The 21,023-nt window shown below is 50.1% G+C and overlaps 1 protein-coding gene across 1 annotated transcript in view; it reads left to right on the top strand.

Annotated features, from left to right (window-relative positions):
- Nucleotides 1-21,023, top strand: part of ITGB5 (integrin subunit beta 5) — a 110,714-nt gene that overhangs the window by 21,990 nt on the left and 67,701 nt on the right. Inside the window, exons 5-6 of the mRNA XM_063932767.1 lie at nt 146-314; nt 16,890-17,051. Coding sequence (XP_063788837.1) covers nt 146-314; nt 16,890-17,051 — 331 coding nt within the window. The remainder of the gene's footprint in view (nt 1-145; nt 315-16,889; nt 17,052-21,023) is intronic.

Here is a 21,023-nt window from a genome sequence, read left to right as displayed (position 1 = left end):
GTCCTATGTATAGGGTGTAATAGATGTATTATGGTCATGTCCAGTGGTCAGGTCATGTTGGGGTGTAGTGACGAAACGAGTGCCGAGATAACAGCTGCTTTATGAATTATAAAACGTTAAGGTTCTCCCTTTATTTTGCTGTTAGATACAAACCATTCCCAAGCTGCATCCCGTCCTTTGGGTTCCGCCACGTTCTTTCCCTCACGGATAAAGTGGGTAACTTTAATGCTGAGGTGCAGAATCAGCAGGTGTCGCGGAACAGGGACGCCCCGGAGGGAGCCTTCGACGCCATATTACAGGCGGCCGTGTGCAAGGTGAGTGCCCTGTCCCCTGTGCCAGAAATCAGACTCTGCTGAATGTAGATGACGTGTATATATGGCGAGAGACATTGTCATTATTATTATTATTATTTTCTCTAACGTCCTAGTGGATGCTGGGGACTCCGAAAGGACCATGGGGAATAGCGGCTCCGCAGGAGACTGGGCACAAAAGTAAAAAGCTTTAGGACTACCTGGTGTGCACTGGCTCCTCCCCCTATGACCCTCCTCCAAGCCTCAGTTAGATTTTTGTGCCCGAACGAGACGGGTGCAGGCTAAGGGGCTCTCCTGAGCTGCTTAGTGTAAAAGTTTAAAGTAGGTTTTTTTATTTTCAGTGAGACCTGCTGGCAACAGGCTCACTGCACCGAGGGACTAAGGGGAGAAGAAGCGAACTCACCTGCGTGCAGAGTGGATTGGGCTTCTTAGGCTACTGGACATTAGCTCCAGAGGGACGATCACAGGCCCAGCCATGGATGGGTCCCAGAGCCGCGCCGCCGTCCCCCTTACTGAGCCAGAAGACGGAAGAGGTCCGGAAAATCGGCGGCAGAAGACGTCCTGTCTTCTATAAGGTAGCGCACAGCACTGCAGCTGTGCGCCATTGCTCTCAGCACACTTCACACTCCGGTCACTGAGGGTGCAGGGCGCTGGGGGGGGGGGCGCCCTGAGACGCAATAAAAACACCTTTTTTGGCAAAAAATACATCACATATAGCTCCTGGGCTATATGGATGCATTTAACCCCTGCCAATTTTTACATAAAAAAGCGGGAGAAAGGCCGCCGAAAAAGGGGCGGAGCCTATCTCCTCAGCACACTGGCGCCATTTTTTCCTCACAGCTCCGTTGGAGGAAGGCTCCCTGACTCTCCCCTGCAATCCTGCACTACAGAAACAGGGTAAAACAAGAGAGGGGGGGCACTAATTTGGCATATAAATATACAGCAGCTATATTAGGGAAAAACACTTATATAAGGTTATCCCTGTATATATATAGCGCTCTGGTGTGTGCTGGCAAACTCTCCCTCTGTCTCCCCAAAGGGCTAGTGGGGTCCTGTCCTCTATCAGAGCATTCCCTGTGTGTGTGCTGTGTGTCGGTACGTTGTGTCGACATGTATGAGGAGGAAAATGATGTGGAGGCGGAGCAATTGCCTGTGTTAGTGATGTCACCCCCTAGGGAGTCGACACCTGACTGGATGGTCTTATGGAAAGAATTACGTGATAGTGTCAGCACTTTACAAAAGACTGTTGACGACATGAGACAGCCGGCAAATCAGTTAATACCTGTACAGGCGTCTCAAACACCGTCAGGGGCTCTAAAGCGCCCGTTACCTCAGGTGGTCGACACAGACCCAGACACTGACACTGACTCCAGTGTCGACGGTGAGGAAACAAACGTATTTTCCAGTAGGGCCACACGTTACATGATCACGGCAATGAAGGAGGTTTTGAACATTTCTGATAATACCCTTTTTTGTGGTACTTGTAGTATGTGGGGTGTGAAAAAACTACCCGTAGTTTTTCCCGAATCAGATGAATTAAATGAGGTGTGTGATGAAGCGTGGGTTTCCCCCGATAAAAAACTGCTAATTTCTAAAAAGTTATTGGCATTATACCCTTTCCCGCCAGAGGTTAGGGCGCGTTGGGAAACCCCCCGTAGCGTAGATAAGGCGCTCACACGCTTATCAAAACAAGTGGCGTTACCGTCCCCAGATACGGCCGCCCTCAAGGAACCAGCTGATAGAAAGCTGGAAAATATCCTTAAAAGTATATACACACATACTGGTATTATACTGCGACCAGCAATCGCCTCAGCCTGGATGTGCAGTGCTGGGGTGGCTTGGTCGGATTCCCTGACTGAAAATATTGATACCCTGGATAGGGACAGTATATTATTGACTATAGAGCATTTAAAGGATGCATTTCTATATATGCGAGATGCACAGAGGGATATTTGCACTCTGGCATCAAGAGTAAGTGCGATGTCCATTTCTGCCAGAAGAGGATTATGGACACGACAGTGGTCAGGTGATGCGGATTCCAAACGGCATATGGAAGTATTGCCGTATAAAGGGGAGGAGTTATTTGGGGTCGGTCTATCGGACCTGGTGGCCACGGCAACGGCTGGAAAATCCACCTTTTTACCCCAAGTCACCTCGCAGCAGAAAAAGATACCGTCTTTTCAGGCTCAGTCCTTTCGTCCCCATAAGGGCAAGCGGGCAAAAGGCCACTCATATCTGCCCCGGGGCAGAGGAAGGGGAAAAAGACTGCAGCAGACAGCCTCTTCCCAGGAACAGAAGCCCTCCCCCGCTTCTGCCAAGTCCTCAGCATGACGCTGGGGCCTTACAAGCGGACTCAGGCACGGTGGGGGCCCGTCTCAAGAATTTCAGCGCGCAGTGGGCTCACTCGCAAGTGGACCCCTGGATCCTGCAGGTAGTATCTCAGGGGTACAAATTGGAATTTGAGACGTCTCCCCCTCGCCGGTTCCTGAAGTCTGCTTTACCAACGTCTCCCCCCGACAGGGAGGCGGTATTGGAAGCCATTCACAAGCTGTATTCCCAGCAGGTGATAATCAAGGTACCCCTCCTACAACAGGGAAAGGGGTATTATTCCACGCTGTTTGTGGTACCGAAGCCGGACGGCTCGGTGAGACCCATTTTAAATCTGAAATCCTTGAACACTTACATAAAAAGGTTCAAGTTCAAGATGGAGTCACTCAGAGCAGTGATAGCGAACATGGAAGAAGGGGACTATATGGTGTCTCTGGACATCAAGGATGCTTACCTCCATGTCCCAATTTGCCCTTCTCACCAAGGGTACCTCAGGTTTGTGGTACAGAACTGTCACTATCAGTTTCAGACGCTGCCGTTTGGATTGTCCACGGCACCCCGGGTCTTTACCAAGGTAATGGCCGAAATGATGATTCTTCTTCGAAGAAAAGGCGTCTTAATTATCCCTTACTTGGACGATCTCCTGATAAGGGCAAGGTCCAGAGAACAGTTAGAGGTCGGAGTAGCACTATCTCAAGTAGTACTACGACAGCACGGATGGATTCTAAATATTCCAAAATCGCAGCTGATTCCGACGACACGTCTGCTGTTCCTAGGGATGATTCTGGACACAGTACAGAAAAAGGTGTTTCTCCCGGAGGAGAAAGCCAAGGAGTTATCCGACCTAGTCAGGAACCTCCTAAGACCAGGCCAAGTGTCAGTACACCAATGCACAAGGGTCCTGGGAAAGATGGTGGCTTCTTACGAAGCGATTCCATTAGGCAGATTCCACGCAAGAACTTTTCAGTGGGATCTGCTGGACAAATGGTCCGGATCGCATCTTCAAATGCATCAGCGGATAACCCTGTCTCCAAGGACAAGGGTGTCTCTCCTGTGGTGGTTACAGAGTGCTCATCTCCTAGAGGGCCGCAGATTCGGCATTCAGGATTGGGTCCTGGTGACCACGGATGCCAGCCTGAGAGGCTGGGGAGCAGTCACACAGGGAAGAAATTTCCAGGGCTTGTGGTCAAGCATGGAAACGTCACTTCACATAAATATCCTGGAACTAAGGGCCATTTACAATGCCCTAAGTCAGGCAAGACCTCTGCTTCAGGGTCAGCCGGTGTTGATCCAGTCGGACAACATCACGGCAGTCGCCCACGTAAACAGACAGGGCGGCACAAGAAGCAGGAGGGCAATGATGGAAGTGGCAAGGATTCTTCGCTGGGCGGAGAATCATGTGATAGCACTGTCAGCAGTGTTCATTCCGGGAGTGGACAACTGGGAAGCAGACTTCCTCAGCAGACACGATCTTCACCCGGGGGAGTGGGGACTTCACCCAGAAGTCTTCCACATGATTGTGAACCGTTGGGAAAAACAAAAGGTGGACATGATGGCGTCCCGCCTCAACAAAAAACTGGACAGATATTGCGCCAGGTCAAGGGACCCTCAGGCAATAGCTGTGGACGCTCTGGTAACACCGTGGGTGTACCAGTCAGTGTATGTGTTCCCTCCTCTTCCTCTCGTACCAAAAGTACTGAGAATCATAAGAAGGAGAGGAGTAAAGACTATACTCGTGGCTCCGGATTGGCCAAGAAGGACTTGGTACCCGGAAATTCAAGAGATGCTCACGGAAGACCCGTGGCCTCTACCTCTAAGAAAGGACCTGCTCCAGCAGGGACCATGTCTGTTCCAAGACTTACCGCGGCTGCGTTTGACGGCATGGCGGTTGAACGCCGGATCCTGAAGGAAAAAGGCATTCCGGATGAAGTCATCCCTACCCTGATCAAAGCCAGGAAGGATGTAACCGTACAACATTATCACCGTATTTGGCGTAAATATGTTGCGTGGTGCGAGGCCAGGAAGGCCCCTACAGAGGAATTTCAACTGGGTCGTTTCCTGCATTTCCTGCAAACAGGACTGTCTATGGGCCTCAAATTAGGGTCCATTAAGGTTCAAATTTCGGCCCTGTCAATATTCTTCCAAAAAGAACTGGCTTCTGTTCCTGAAGTTCAGACGTTTGTCAAGGGAGTACTGCATATACAGCCTCCTTTTGTGCCTCCAGTGGCACCTTGGGATCTCAATGTAGTTTTGGGATTCCTAAAATCACATTGGTTTGAACCACTCACCACTGTGGACTTAAAATATCTCACATGGAAAGTGGTAATGCTGTTAGCCCTGGCTTCAGCCAGGCGTGTCTCAGAATTGGCGGCTTTATCCTATAAAAGCCCTTACCTAATTTTTCATACGGACAGGGCAGAATTGAGGACTCGTCCTCAATTTCTCCCTAAGGTGGTTTCAGCTTTTCACTTGAACCAGCCTATTGTGGTGCCTGCGGCTACTAGGGACTTGGAGGATTCCAAGTTGCTGGACGTAGTCAGGGCCCTGAAAATGTATGTTTCCAGGACGGCTGGAGTCAGAAAATCTGATTCGCTGTTTATCCTGTATGCACCCAATAAGCTGGGTGCTCCTGCTTCTAAGCAGACGATTGCTCGTTGGATTTGTAGTACAATTCAGCTTGCACATTCTGTGGCAGGCCTGCCACAGCCAAAATCTGTTAAAGCCCATTCCACACGGAAAGTGGGCTCATCTTGGGCGGCTGCCCGAGGGGTCTCGGCTTTACAACTTTGCCGAGCAGCTACTTGGTCAGGGGCAAACACGTTTGCTAAATTCTACAAATTTGATACCCTGGCTGAGGAGGACCTGGAGTTCTCTCATTCGGTGCTGCAGAGTCATCCGCACTCTCCCGCCCGTTTGGGAGCTTTGGTATAATCCCCATGGTCCTTTCGGAGTCCCCAGCATCCACTAGGACGTTAGAGAAAATAAGAATTTACTTACCGATAATTCTATTTCTCATAGTCCGTAGTGGATGCTGGGCGCCCATCCCAAGTGCGGATTGTCTGCATTACTTGTACATAGTTATTGTTACAAAATCGGGTTATTGTTGTTGTGAGCCATCTTTTCAGAGGCTCCTTCTGTTATCAAGCTGTTAACTGGGTTCAGATCACAAGTTGTACGGTGTGATTGGTGTGGCTGGTATGAGTCTTACCCGGGATTCAAAATCCTTCCTTATTGTGTACGCTCGTCCGGGCACCGTATCCTAACTGAGGCTTGGAGGAGGGTCATAGGGGGAGGAGCCAGTGCACACCAGGTAGTCCTAAAGCTTTTTACTTTTGTGCCCAGTCTCCTGCGGAGCCGCTATTCCCCATGGTCCTTTCGGAGTCCCCAGCATCCACTACGGACTATGAGAAATAGAATTATCGGTAAGTAAATTCTTATTATTATTATTTAACGAAGAAGATAAAGCAGACTGTGATCTGCGGAGCCGGGTTCCTCCGTCACTTACCCTTTAGCCTGGTTCTCCCGGTAATTGCTGACTATGTAGTCTCTGTTTTGCAATGTGACAGTGACCACAGAACCACTTCCCAGACACTAGAAAGCCGGGATTTCACAACATGTGTATCCGCTGTGTATGTATAATATAATATAATACAATATAATGTTATGTGGAATGATTACGCCACGTGTAAAACAAATAGATGTGGGTATTTGGGTATTTTTACAATCCAGAGACATTAATTTGCTTGGCAACCATTATATACTTTATGGGGAACCTTGATTACGTATACAGACTGGGGTATGTGTGATGCATTGATAAATAATTGGGGTTGGATAATGTAAACCGTTCTGAAACCTCCTCTGATCCCTTCGGTGGGGCTGTCGGAGGTCTCGGAGTCCCGGTATTACACAGTAATAGTCATTATGATGTATCCGGAAGAACACCATTTTCTGCACGCACGTTATTGAAAGCGTTGTGTAACAGAACAATTCTTTTTACTTTTATTTTTTTTGTACCCTGACAAAAAGTTTTTTTATTGCCAGACTGGTTATGTGCTGGCGGCGTTATTCTCTGAAAGTCACTCTGCCAGGTTTGTGTTCCTGTAAATGCAGAAGATCCTGGAGTCCGTCACTCCCAACATACAGCAGGGCCTGAATCATGTTTGTACGTAAAGCAACAAAGCAAGCATCTGGGCAAGAGAGTGCACAGATTTCAGTGGAGTGTGTTCAACCTGAAATCTAAATTGTAGAGTAAAAATAAAGCCGTTTGTGGGCTACATGCAAAAGAAGCCAGTATTTACCCTGCACAGAAACAATATCAATGCATTTGCTCCCCTTGCATGGCGACATGGCTGGTTCCAGACACAGATGTGCTAAATTTAGTATATCTACGATAATTTACTCTGACATGTGGGTGGGGGGGGAGGGGACACCAGCACAGGGCTAGTCCGCCCCGCATGTCAGGCCCTATTCCCTCCACCCCGCACAGGTGCAAAAGCTTCGCAGGGTGCGCACTCCACGTAGGGTTTCAGACTGCGATAGCTGCCGCTGCAGCGATCCAGTCTGAATTGGGCTCAGAGTTACTTGTTTTTTTTGCTTTACTTACAGACATTAATCGGCCCCATAATACATGGATAGAGTATTATGTGTTTAGCAGTATTATAGTGAGGATTGATTCACAAGAAACAGATGCACACCTGCATAATATGGCGACCTTGCAGAGAAAGGGAACATGCGTCTGTCTGGAGTGTTGCTGGACATGTTGGTACAGATTCGCCTATAGAACACTGAATCACGCTGCATCTCTAGTTGGGACTATTTGTTAATTAAACTTCAACCTGCTGTAACTTGTCCCCACTGGGGCTGATCCGTACTGCGGACTCGCACTGTCTCTCTGCATGGAGTTGGATACAGCAGCCTCCCACACGCACTCTGCAGCGGCTGGGGGGCTGAGGTGTCATTATAGGCCTCGGTTTATTAGCACAGATGTGTCCCCTCAGCCAGTAATGAAATCTGCTGCCCACGTGTCCTTCCTGACAGACTGAGTGCATGGCCGTGGTTATGCCGGGTGCCCAGTCAGCTCCTGAATCCATAAATCTTCCATTGTGCACCAACTATAAAATGTCCTACTCCCCCTGGTGCTAGAGCCATGTAATGCCCCTGTCTCCGGGGTAAGTGGCCAGTCAGCAAATATCTTCTTCTGTGTATGGATATGTTCCGGAAGTGACAGGAGGGATGACTGTACCCCGATATCTGGGGGTGGTCTGTCTCCTGCTGTGTATACGGATATATATAGGAGGTGATATGAGAGGTGACTGTACCCCGATATCTGGGGGTGGACTGTTTCCTGCTATGTTTACGGATATATAAAGGCGGTGATACAAGAGGTGACTGTACCCCAGATATCTGGGGGTGGTCTGTCTTCTGCTGTGTATACGGATATATATAGGCTGTGATATGAGGTGACTGTACCCCGATATCTGGGGGTGGTCTGTCTCCTATGTATACGGATATATATATAGGCGGTGATATGAGAGGTGACTGTACCCCGATATCTGGGGGTGGTCTGTCTCCTGCTGTGTATACGTATATATATATAGGCGGTGATACAAGAGGTGACTGTACCCCGATATCTGGGGGTGGTCTGTCTCCTGCTGTGTATACGGATATATATATGCTGTGATATGAGAGGTGACTGTACCCTGATATCTGGGAGCGGTCTGTCTCCTATGTATACGGATATATATATAGGCGGTGATACGAGTGGTGACTGTACCCCGATATCTGGGGGTGATCTGTCTCCTGCTGTGTATACGGATAATAAGAATTTACTTACCGATAATTCTATTTCTCGGAGTCCGTAGTGGATGCTGGGGTTCCTGAAAGGACCATGGGGAATAGCGGCTCCGCAGGAGACAGGGCACAAAAAAGTAAAGCTTTTACCAGATCAGGTGGTGTGCACTGGCTCCTCCCCCTATGACCCTCCTCCAGACTCCAGTTAGGTACTGTGCCCGGACGAGCGTACACAATAAGGGAGGCAATTTGAATCCCGGGTAAGACTCATACCAGCCACACCAATCACACCGTACAACTTGTGATCTAAACCCAGTTAACAGTATGATAACAGAAAGAGCCTCTTAAAGATGGCTCCTTAACAATATAACCCGAATTTGTTAACAATAACTATGTACAGTATTGCAGATAATCCGCACTTGGGATGGGCGCCCAGCATCCACTACGGACTCCGAGAAATAGAATTATCGGTAAGTAAATTCTTATTTTCTCTATCGTCCTAAGTGGATGCTGGGGTTCCTGAAAGGACCATGGGGATTATACCAAAGCTCCCAAACGGGCGGGAGAGTGCGGATGACTCTGCAGCACCGAATGAGAGAATTCCAAGTCCTCTTTTGCCAGGGTATCAAATTTGTAGAATTTTACAAACGTGTTTTCCCCCGACCACGTAGCTGCTCGGCAGAATTGTAATGCCGAGACCCCTTGGGCAGCCGCCCAAGATGAGCCCACCTTCCTTGTGGAATGGGCCTTAACAGATTTAGGCTGTGGCAGGCCTGCCACAGAATGAGCAAGTTGAATTGTGTTACAAATCCAACGAGCAATCGTCTGCTTAGAAGCAGGGGCACCCAACTTGTTGGGTGCATATAGTATCAACAGCGAGTCAGATTTTCTGACTTCAGCCGTCCTTGAAATGTATATTTTTAAGGCTCTGACAACGTCCAACAACTTGGAGTCCTCCAAGTCGCCAGTGGCCGCAGGCACCACAATAGGTTGGTTCAGGTGAAACGCTGATACCACCTTAGGGAGAAAATGCGGACGAGTCCTCAGTTCTGCCCTATCCGAATGGAAGATTAGATAAGGGCTTTTATAAGATAAAGCCGCCAATTCAGATACTTTCCTGGCGGAAGCCAGGGCCAGTAACATAGTCACTTTCCATGTGAGATATTTAAAATCCACCTTTTTCAATGGTTCAAACCAATGGGATTTGAGGAAATCTAAAACTACATTTAGATCCCACGGTGCCACCGGAGGCACCACAGGAGGCTGTATATGCAGTACTCCTTTAACAAAAGTCTGTACCTCAGGAACTGAGGCCAATTCTTTTTGGAAGAATATTGACAGGGCCGAAATTTGAACCTTAATAGATCTCAATTTGAGACCCATAGACAATCCTGATTGTAGGAAATGTAGGAAACGACCCAGTTGAAATTCCTCCGTCGGAACACTCCGATCCTCGCACCACGCGACATATTTTCGCCAAATGCGGTGATAATGTTTCGCGGTGACTTCCTTCCTTGCCTTAATCAAGGTAGGAATGACTTCTTCTGGAATGCCTTTCCCTTTTAGGATCTGGCGTTCAAACGCCATGCCGTCAAACGCAGCCGCGGTAAGTCTTGAAAGAGACAGGGACCCTGTTGTAGCAGGTCCCTTCTCAGAAGTAGAGGGCACGGGTCGTCCGTGACCAACTCTTGAAGTTCCGGGTACCAAGTCCTTCTTGGCCAATCCGGAGCCACTAGTATTGTTCTTACTCCTCTTCACCGTATAATCTTCAATACCTTTGGTATGAGAGGCAGAGGAGGAAACACATATACTGATTTGTACACCCAAGGTGTTACCAGTGCGTCCACAGCTATTGCCTGTGGATCTCTTGACCTGGCGCAATACTTGTCCAGTTTCTTGTTGAGGCGAGACGCCATCATGTCTACCATTGGTCTTTCCCAACAGTTTATTAGCATGTGGAAGACTTCTGGATGAAGACCCCCCTCTCCCGGGTGAATATCGTGTCTGCTGAGGAAGTCTGCTTCCCAGTTGTCCACGCCCGGGAAGAACACTGCTGACAGTGCTATTACGTGATTCTCCGCCCAGCGAAGAATCTTGGCAGCTTCTGCCATTGCACTCCTGCTTCTTGTGCCGCCCTGTCTGTTTACATGGGCGACCGCCGTGATGTTGTCCGACTGAATCAACACCGGTTTTCCTTGCAGGAGTGGTTCCGCCTGGCTTAGAGCATTTTAGATTGCTCTTAGTACCAGAATGTTTATGTGAAGAGACTTTTCCAGGTTCGTCCATACCCCCTGGAAGTTTCTTCCTTGTGTGACTGCTCCCCAACCTCTCAGGCTGGCGTCCGTGGTCACCAGGATCAAATCCTGTATGCCGAATCTGCGGCCCTCCAATAGATGAGCCTTTTGCAACCACCACAGAAGATATACCCTTGTCCTTGGCGACAGGGTTATTCGCAGGTGCATCTGAGGATGCGACCCTGACCATTTGTCCAACAGATCCCTTTGGAAAATTCTTGCATGGAATCTGCCGAATGGAATTGCTTCGTAAAAAGCCACCATTTTTCCCAGGACTCTTGTGCATTGATGTACAGACACCTTTCCTGGTTTTAGGAGGTTCCTGACAGGTCGGATAACTCCTTGGCTTTTTCCTCGGGAAGAAAAACCTTTTTCTGAACCGTGTCCAGAATCATCCCTAGGAACAGCAGACGTATCGTCGGAAAACAGCTGCGATTCTTGGAATATTTAGAATCCAGTCGTGCCGTCGAAGAACTACTTTAGATAGTGCTCTTCCGACCTCCAACTGTTCTCTGGAACTTGCCCTTTTTAGGTCGTGCAAGTAAGGGATAATTTAGATGCCTTTTTTCTTTGAAGAAACATCTTTTCGGCCATTACCTTGGTAAAAAGGCCCGGGGTGCCGTGGATAATTCAAACGGCATCGTCTGAAACTGATATTGACAGTTCTGTACCACGAACCAGAGGTACCCTTGATGAGAAGGACAAAATTTGGACATGGAGGTAATCCTTGATGTCCAGGGACACCATATAGTCCCCTTTTTTCCGGTTCGCTATCACTGCTCTGAGTGACTTTATCTCGATTTGAACCTTTTATGTAAGTGTTCAAACATTTTAGATTTAGACTATGTGTCACCAAGCCGTCTGGCTTCAGTACCACAATATAGTGTGGAAAAATAATACCCTTTTCCTTGTCGTAGGAGGGGTACTTTGATTATCACCTGCTGGATATACAGCTTGTGAATTGTTTCCAATGCTGCCTCCCTGTCGGAGGGAGCCGTTGGTAAAGCAGACTTCAGGAACCTGCGAGGAGAAGATGTCTCGACTCTCCAATCTTTACCCCTGGGATAATACTCGTACGATCTAGGGGTCAACTTGCGAGTGATCCCACTGCGCCCTGAGACTCTTGAGACTACCCCCCCACCTTGAGTCCGCTTGCACGGCCCCAGCGTCATGCTGAGGACTTGGCAGACGCGGTGGAGGGCTTCTTTTCCTGGGAAAGGGCTGCCTGCTGCAGTCTACTTCCCTTACCTCTATGTCTGGGCAGATATGACTGGCCTTTTGCCTGCATGCCCTCATGGGAAAGGAAAGATTGAGGCTGAAAAGACGGTGTCTTTTTTAGCTGAGATGTAACTTGGGGTAAAAAAGGTTGGATTTCCCAGCTGTTGCTGTGGTCCCCAGGTCCGATGGACCGACCCCCAAATAACTCCTTCCCTTTATACAGCAATACTTCCATCTGCCGTATGGGATCTGTATCACCTGACCACTGTCGTGTCCCTGACATCTTCTGGGAGATATGGACAACGCACTTATCTTGATGCCAGAGAGCAAATATCCCTCTGTGCATCTCACATACATATATATAGAATGCATCCTATTAAATGCTCTACATGAATAAAATATTTTCAGTCAGGGAATCCGACCAAGCCAACCCAGCACTGCATCTCCAGGCTGATGGCGATCGCTGGTCGCAGTATAACCACCGTATGTGTGTATATACTTTTTAGGATATTTTTCCAGCTTCCTATCAGCTGGCTCCTTGAGGGCGGCCGTATCTGGAGACGGTAACGCCACTTGATAAGCGTGTGAGCGCCTTATCACCCTAAGGGGTGTTTCCCAACGTACCCTAATTTCTGGCGGGAAAGGGTATAACGCCAATATTTGCTATCGGGGTAACCCTACGCATCATCACACACTTCATTTTATTTTATCTGATTCAGGAAAAACTACAGGTAGTTTTTTCACTCCCACATAATACCCTTTCTTGTGGTACTTGTAGTATCAGAAACACGTAACACCTCCTTCATTGCCCTTAACGTGTGGCCCTAATGAGAAATACGTTTGTTTATTCACCGTCGACACTGTATTCAGTGTCCGTGTCTGTGTCTGTGTCGACCGACTGAGGTAAATGGGCGTTTTTAAAACCCCTGACGGTGTTTCTGAGACGCCTGGACCGGTCCTAATAGATTGTCGGCCGTCTCATGTCGTCAACCGACCTTGCAGCGTGTTGACATTCTCACGTAATTCTCTAAATAAGCCATCCATTCCGGTGTCGACTCCCTAGAGAGTGACATCACCATTACAGGCAATTTCTCCGCCTCCTCACCAACATCGTCCTCATACATGTCGACACACACGTACCGACACACAGCACACACACCGGGAATGCTCTGACAGAGGACAGGACCCACTAGCCCTTTGGGGAGACAGAGGGAGAGTCTGCCAGCACACACCAAAACGCTATAATTATATAGGGACAACCTTATATAAGTGTTTCTCCCTTATAGCATCTTTTATATATATACAATATCGCCAAAATCAGTGCCCCCCCTCTCTGTTTTAACCCTGTTTCTGTAGTGCAGTGCAGGGGAGAGCCTGGGAGCCTTCTCTCCAGCTTTTCTGTGAGAGAAAATGGCGCTGTGTGCTGAGGAGATAGGCCCCGCCCCTTTTTCGGCGGGCTCGTCTCCCGCTATTTTTGAAGTTAGGCAGGGGTTAAATATCTCCATATAGCCTCTGTGGGCTATATGTGAGGTATTTTTTGCCTCTAATAAGGTTTTTATTTGCCTCTCAGAGCGCCCCCCCCAGCGCTCTGCACCCTCAGTGACTGTTGTGTGAAGTGTGCTGAGAGGAAAATGGCGCACAGCTGCAGTGCTGTGCGCTACCTTTATGAAGACTCAGGAGTCTTCAGCCGCCGATTTTGGACCTCTTCTCTCTTCAGCGTCTGCAAGGGGGCCGGCGGCGCGGCTCCGGTGACCATCCAGGCTGTACCTGTGATCGTCCCTCTGGAGCTAGTGTCCAGTAGCCAAGCAGCAAATCCACTCTGCACGCAGGTGAGTTCACTACTTCTCCCCTAAGTCCCTCGTTGCAGTGATCCTGTTGCCAGCAGGACTCACTGTAAAGTAAAAAACCTAAGCTAAACTTTCTCTAAGCAGCTCTTTAGGAGAGCCACCTAGATTGCACCCTTCTCGTTCGGGCACAAAATCTAACTGGAGTCTGGAGGAGGGTCATAGGGGGAGGAGCCAGTGCACACCACCTGATCTGGTAAAAGCTTTACTTTTTTGTGCCCTGTCTCCTGCGGAGCCGCTATTCCCCATGGTCCTTTCAGGAACCCCAGCATCCACTTAGGACGATAGAGAAATATATATGCTGTGATATGAGGTGACTGTACCCCGATATCTGGGGGTGGTCTGTCTCCTGCTGTGTATACGGATATATATATGCTGTGATATGAGAGGTGACTGTACCCTGATATCTGGGAGCGGTCTGTCTCCTATGTATACGGATATATATATAGGCGGTGATACGAGTGGTGACTGTACCCCGATATCTGGGGGTGATCTGTCTCCTGCTGTGTATACGGATATATATATGCTGTGATATGAGGTGACTGTACCCCGATATCTGGGGGTGGTCTGTCTCCTGCTGTGTATACGGATATATATATGCTGTGATATGAGAGGTGACTGTACCCTGATATCTGGGAGCGGTCTGTCTCCTATGTATACGGATATATATATAGGCGGTGATACGAGTGGTGACTGTACCCCGATATCTGGGGGTGATCTGTCTCCTGCTGTGTATACGGATATATATATGCTGTGATATGAGGTGACTGTACCCTGATATCTGGGGGTGGTCTGTCTCTTGTGTATACGGAGATTTATATATATATATATATATATATATATATATATATATATGAGGATACGAGAGGTGACTGTACACCGATATCTGGGGGTGGTCTGTCTCCTGCTGTGTAGATGGATATATATAGGAGGTGATACGAGAGGTGACTGTACCCCGATATCTGGGAGTGATCTGTCTCCTGCTGTGTATACGGATATATATAGGAGGTGATACGAGAGGTGACTGTACCCTGATATCTGGGGGTGGTCTGCCTCCTGCTGTGTATACGGATATATATATATAGGCGGTAATACGAGAGGTGACTACCCCGATATCTGGGGGTGGTCTGTCTCCTGCTGTGTATACGGAGATATATATATAGGTGGTGACACGAGAGGTGACTGTACCCCGATATCTGGGAGTAGTCTGTCTCCTGCTGTGTATACGGATATATATAGGTGGTGATACGAGAGGGGACTGTACCCCGATATCTGAGGGTGGTCTGTCTCCTGCTGTGTAGATGGATATATATAGGTGGTGATACGAGAGGTGACTGTACCCCAATATGTGGGTGTGGTCTGTCTCCTGTGTATACGGATATATATAGGCGGTGATATGAGAGGTGACTGTACCCTGATATCTGAGGGTGGTCTGTCTCCTGCTGTGTATACGGATATATATAGGCGGTGATATGAGAGGTGACTGTACCCTGATATCTGAGGGTGGTCTGTCTCCTGCTGTGTATACGGATATATATAGGCGGTGATACGAGTGGTGACTGTACCCCGATATCTGGGGGTGATCTGTCTCCTGCTGTGTATATGGATATATATAGGAGGTGATACGAGTGGTGACTGTACCCCGATATCTGGGGGTGATCTGTCTCCTGCTGTGTATATGGATATATATAGGAGGTGATACGAGAGGTGACTGTACCCCGATATCTGAGGGTGGTCTGTCTCCTGCTGTGTATATGGATATATATAGGCGGTGATACGAGTGGTGACTGTACCCCGATATCTGGGGGTGGTCTGTCTCCTGTGTATACGGATATATATATAGGCGGTGATACGAGAGGTGACTGTACCCCGATATCTGGGGGTGGTCTGTCTCCTGCTGTGTATACCGATATATATATATATAGGAGGTGATACGAGAGGTGACTGTACCCTGATATCTGGGGGTGGTCTGCCTCCTGCTGTGTATACGGATATATATATATAGGCGGTAATACGAGAGGTGACTACCCCGATATCTGGGGGTGGTCTGTCTCCTGCTGTGTATACGGAGATATATATATAGGTGGTGACACGAGAGGTGACTGTACCCCGATATCTGGGAGTAGTCTGTCTCCTGCTGTGTATACGGATATATATAGGTGGTGATACGAGAGGGGACTGTACCCCGATATCTGAGGGTGGTCTGTCTCCTGCTGTGTATACAGATATATATAAGCGGTGATACGAGAGGTGACTGTACCCCGATATCTGGGAGTAGTCTGTCTCCTGCTGTGTATACGGATATATATAGGTGGTGATACGAGAGGTGACTGTACCCCGATATCTGAGGGTGGTCTGTCTCCTGCTGTGTATACAGATATATATAGGCAGTGATATGAGAGGTGACTGTACCCTGATATCTGGGGGCGATCTGTCTCCTGCTATGTATACGGATATGTATATACGACAGGTGACTGTACCCCGATATCTGAGTGATGTCTCTCTGACCTCGGTTGGGGTGGCTGCCGATCATTGGTAAGTGATGCATAATGCATGAGATACCAGCTGTCAGGGGTGAAGGGGTATATTTGGGAAACCTTCTCTCGAGGGTGCAGGGTGTAGGGATGGATTACAGTGAGGTGTCGGTGCTGTCTCTCTCTCTCCCATGTATATAGTGCTTAGTGGGGGAGCAGTCAGGGGTAATAGGGCCATTGTGGGAAGGGGTCAGGAGCTGCAGATTTTTCTGTCCGATAAATAATGGCGCAATTCCCGGAGACAATTACAGGAGCCTTGATGATTCCGCAGCTTCCCGGAGGTTTGGATGGATAACAGTAACTATTTCAGGATTAGTTGTTGGGACAGATGGGAGGTCCCGGAGGACACGGGGGGGAATGTAAACTCGATAACACTGTGGTGCTCTGTCTGTATCGGGAACTGACGGGGTCGGAGAGTTCCTGCAGGTCGTTACCCCTGCAACCCGTCATTTCTGTCCCCTTATTGTGTCTCCCTGTGCCGGGTCACCGATCCCTAAACGGCTGTAATTACAGTGCAGAAAATATCTTATTATTATGTATTATAATCCGTTGTGAATGTTTCTCCTCCAGGAAAAGATCGGCTGGAGGACCGAGGCCTCTCACCTGCTGGTCATTACTACTGACGACGTCCCGCATATCGCACTGGATGGCAAACTGGCCGGCCTGGTGCAGCCTCATGATGGGCAGTGCCACCTGAACGCGGATAATGAGTACAGCGCTGCCGCACAGCTGGTAAGTGCCCTTCTGCCCCCATCGTGCTGGAGACCAGGCTTCCTTTCCTGACCAGTACCAGGTGTCACTATAGTAGGGGTTCCCTGTATATTGGTAGGGGTTCGTTACACGGGTGCAGACGTTCTCCAGAGAGTGTTACAACGGTTGCAGATTGTCCTCTCTTGGCGTCTGACCTTATTATTACCATGTGTTCTCTGCGTATTTGAAGGGGGTGGGGAAGGATGGAAGTGCAGCCAGCTCTGGTGCACACTGGGGGGGTCAGCCATATGACCCTGCAGCAGCAGAAGTTTGCGTCGTCCGCCTATACCCGGCACTGTGTACCCCTGCGAGGCTGATCATTATTATTATTTCCATCCGTGTGTTCAGCTGTGTAGTCCTTTTAGGGGAGGAACCCCTTATGGTACGCTAGCCATGGTTATCCTAAAGGGAGTAACCCTTTAAAGTGCTCCCATCGCCTACACCCATCCGTGTACCAGGGAACTGCCCGTGAGTATTGGCCCGTCAGTGCCTCAATGATGTCACCGTCTCCTGGCGAACTGATTGGCTGCCACCGCTGTGTACAGAGCTGGGTTCACTTTAACAAGCCTTACATCAGATTTATAAGTATCATCACACCCAGCTATGTTGTCCAATATTATTACCAGTATTAACCGTTCTTTATATAGCACCGGCGTATTCCGTTGGGAACAAAACATTAAGAAGACAAGACTGGGTAATGACAGACAGAGGTAGGAGGGCCCTGCTTGCAAGCTTGCAGGGAGTTCACCAGGATTGGTGCTACCTATTGTATAATGGGCGAGCCAGGTTGCAGAGGATGTTGGTGGGGTGTATGATCCGGTCACACAGGATTGTTGGCCTGCGGTCAGGAGGATGTGAGAGTGTGGAAAGAGAACACATGTAAGTTTTGTGTGGACTGTATAAAGGGGAGGTAGTTACATAGAACAGTATATGGAGGTTGACCGATGCTGGAATGCCGACATTCTGAGGGCAAGTCTCGGGCCCCCTCTTAGGGTTAGGACCCGGGGAGGGTGGTGTGTACTAGGGTTAGGCACTGGGGGTCTTAGCCATAGCTGCCACCCCCGCTATCTTAGCCCTAGCCGCCACCCAAGGCAGTTTAGGGTAGGGTTAAATTAATTACCCCATTCCCTGTTGGCATTCTCATGGTTGGGATGCTGGTGTCTGTCATGTGACTACCGGGATCCCGTATAGTTGTCCGAAGAGGTGATTTTCAGGGAGTGGTTGAAGGTTTAGAGACTAGAGGATAGTCCTGTTGTGGGCATTCCATAGAGTGGGGGCCGCCAGGCAAGGCAAGTAGTGGGTGGAAATGAGAGGTGGATCTGGGAGATATTGAGATGCAGCCAATCTGATGCGGAACAGCAGACGATGAACGTTTAGCGAGGAAGAGCCGCCTCACCGCTGCATTCGGTGTAGATTGTAGGGGTGAGAGTGTGTTATGGGGAAGACCGGTAATGCGTGCATGGATTACAGATTTTGCCGTGTCTTGTGTAAAGCCCCGTACACACGGGGGAGGTGTGTGCTGAGCGATCTATCACAGACCGCTCAGCTCACACCTCTCCCCTCGCTCAGCACACACCTCTCCCCACACACCTCTTCCCCCGCTCAGCACACCTCTCCCCCCGCTCAGCACACACCTCCCCCCCCGCTCAGCGCGCAGCTCTCCCCCTGCTCAGCGCGCAGCTCTCCCCCTGCTCAGCGCACACCTCTCCCCCTGCTCAACACACACCTCTCCCCCCGCTTAGCGCACAGCTCTCCCCCGCTCAGCGCGCAGCTCTCCCCCCGCTCAGCGCACACCTCTCCCCCTGCTCAGCGCACACCTCTCCCCCCGCTCAGCGCACACCTCTCCTCGCTCAGCACACACCTCTCCCCGCTCAGCACACACCTCACCTCTCCCCCCGCTCACACCTCTCCCCCGCTCAGCACACACCTCTCCCCCCGCTCAGCACACACCTCTCCCCCCGCTCAGCACACACCTCTCCCCCCGCTCAGCACACACCTCACCTCTCCCCCCGCTCAGCACACACCTCTCCCCCCGCTCAGCACACACCTCACCTCTCCCCCCGCTCACACCTCTCCCCCGCTCAGCACACACCTCTCCCCCCGCTCAGCACACACCTCTCCCCCCGCTCAGCACACACCTCTCCCCCCGCTCAGCACACACCTCTCCCCCCGCTCAGCACGCACCTCTCCCCCCGCTCACACCTCTCCCCCCGCTCAGCACACACCTCTCCCCCCGCTCAGCACACACCTCTCCCCCCGCTCAGCACACACCTCTCCCCCCGCTCACACCTCTCCCCCCGCTCAGCACACACCTCTCCCCCGCTCAGCGCGCAGCTCTCCCTCTGCTCAGCACACACCTCTCCCCCCGCTCACACCTCTCCCCCCGCTCAGCGCACAGCTCTCCCCCGCTCAGCGCGCAGCTCTCCCCCTGCTCAGCGCACACTTCTCCCCCTGCTCAGCACACACCTCTCCCCCCGCTCAGCGCACAGCTCTCCCCCGCTCAGCGCGCAGCTCTCCCCCTGCTCAGCGCACACCTCTCCCCCTGCTCAGCACACACCTCTCCCCCCGCTCAGCGCACAGCTCTCCCCCGCTCAGCGCACAGCGCGATGTGTGCTGAGCGAGGGGGGGGGGGGGGGCCTGCTCATTTTACCCAGTGGTGAAATTACTATTGTTATTATTATTATTATTATTATTACCAGTTATTTCTCTATCGTCCTAGTGGATGCTGGGGTTCCTGAAAGGACCATGGGGAATAGCGGCTCCGCAGGAGACAGGGCACAAAAAGTAAAGCTTTAGGATCAGGTGGTGTGCACTGGCTCCTCCCCCTATGACCCTCCTCCAAGCCTCAGTTAGATTTTTGTGCCCGGCCGAGAAGGGTGCAATCTAGGTGGCTCTCCTAAAGAGCTGCTTAGAAAAGTTTAGCTTAGGTTTTTTATTTTACAGTGAGTCCTGCTGGCAACAGGATCACTGCAACGAGGGACTTAGGGGAGAAGAAGTGAACTCACCTGCGTGCAGGATGGATTGGCTTCTTGGCTACTGGACATTAGCTCCAGAGGGACGATCACAGGTACAGCCTGGATGGTCACCGGAGCCTCGCCGCCGGCCCCCTTGCAGATGCTGAAACGAGAAGAGGTCCAGAATCGGCGGCAGAAGACTCCTCAGTCTTCTTAAGGTAGCGCACAGCACTGCAGCTGTGCGCCATTTTCCTCTCAGCACACTTCACACGGCAGTCACTGAGGGTGCAGGGCGCTGGGAGGGGGGCGCCCTGGGAGGCAAATGAAAACCTTTTTTGGCTAAAAATACCTCACATATAGCCTCCGGGGGCTATATGGAGATATTTAACCCCTGCCAGAATCCGTTAAGAGCGGGAGACGAGGCCGCCGAAAAAGGGGCGGGGCCTATCTCCTCAGCACACAGCGCCATTTTCCCTCACAGAAAGGCTGGAGGGAAGGCTCCCAGGCTCTCCCCTGCACTGCACTACAGAAACAGGGTTAAAACAGAGAGGGGGGGCACTGATTTGGCGTTAGAAATATATAAAAAAGATGCTATAAGGGAAAACACTTATATAAGGTTGTCCCTATATAATTATAGCGTTTTTGGTGTGTGCTGGCAAACTCTCCCTCTGTCTCTCCAAAGGGCTAGTAGGTCCTGTCCTCTATCAGAGCATTCCCTGTGTGTGTGCTGTGTGTCGGTACGTGTGTGTCGACATGTATGAGGACGATGTTGGTGAGGAGGCGGAGCAATTGCCTGTAATGGTGATGTCACTCTCTAGGGAGTCGACACCGGAATGGATGGCTTATTTAGGGAATTACGTGATAATGTCAACACGCGCCAAGGTCGGTTGACGACATGAGACGGCCGACAAACAATTAGTACCGGTCCAGACGTCTCAAAAACACCGTCAGGGGTTTTAAAACGCCCGTTTACTTTAGTCGGTCGACACAGACACAGACA

The sequence above is a fragment of the Pseudophryne corroboree genome, chromosome 7, assembly GCF_028390025.1.
Source record: "Pseudophryne corroboree isolate aPseCor3 chromosome 7, aPseCor3.hap2, whole genome shotgun sequence".
Taxonomy (NCBI): Eukaryota; Metazoa; Chordata; class Amphibia; order Anura; family Myobatrachidae; genus Pseudophryne; species Pseudophryne corroboree.
This window is presented reverse-complemented; position numbering and strand designations above follow the sequence as displayed.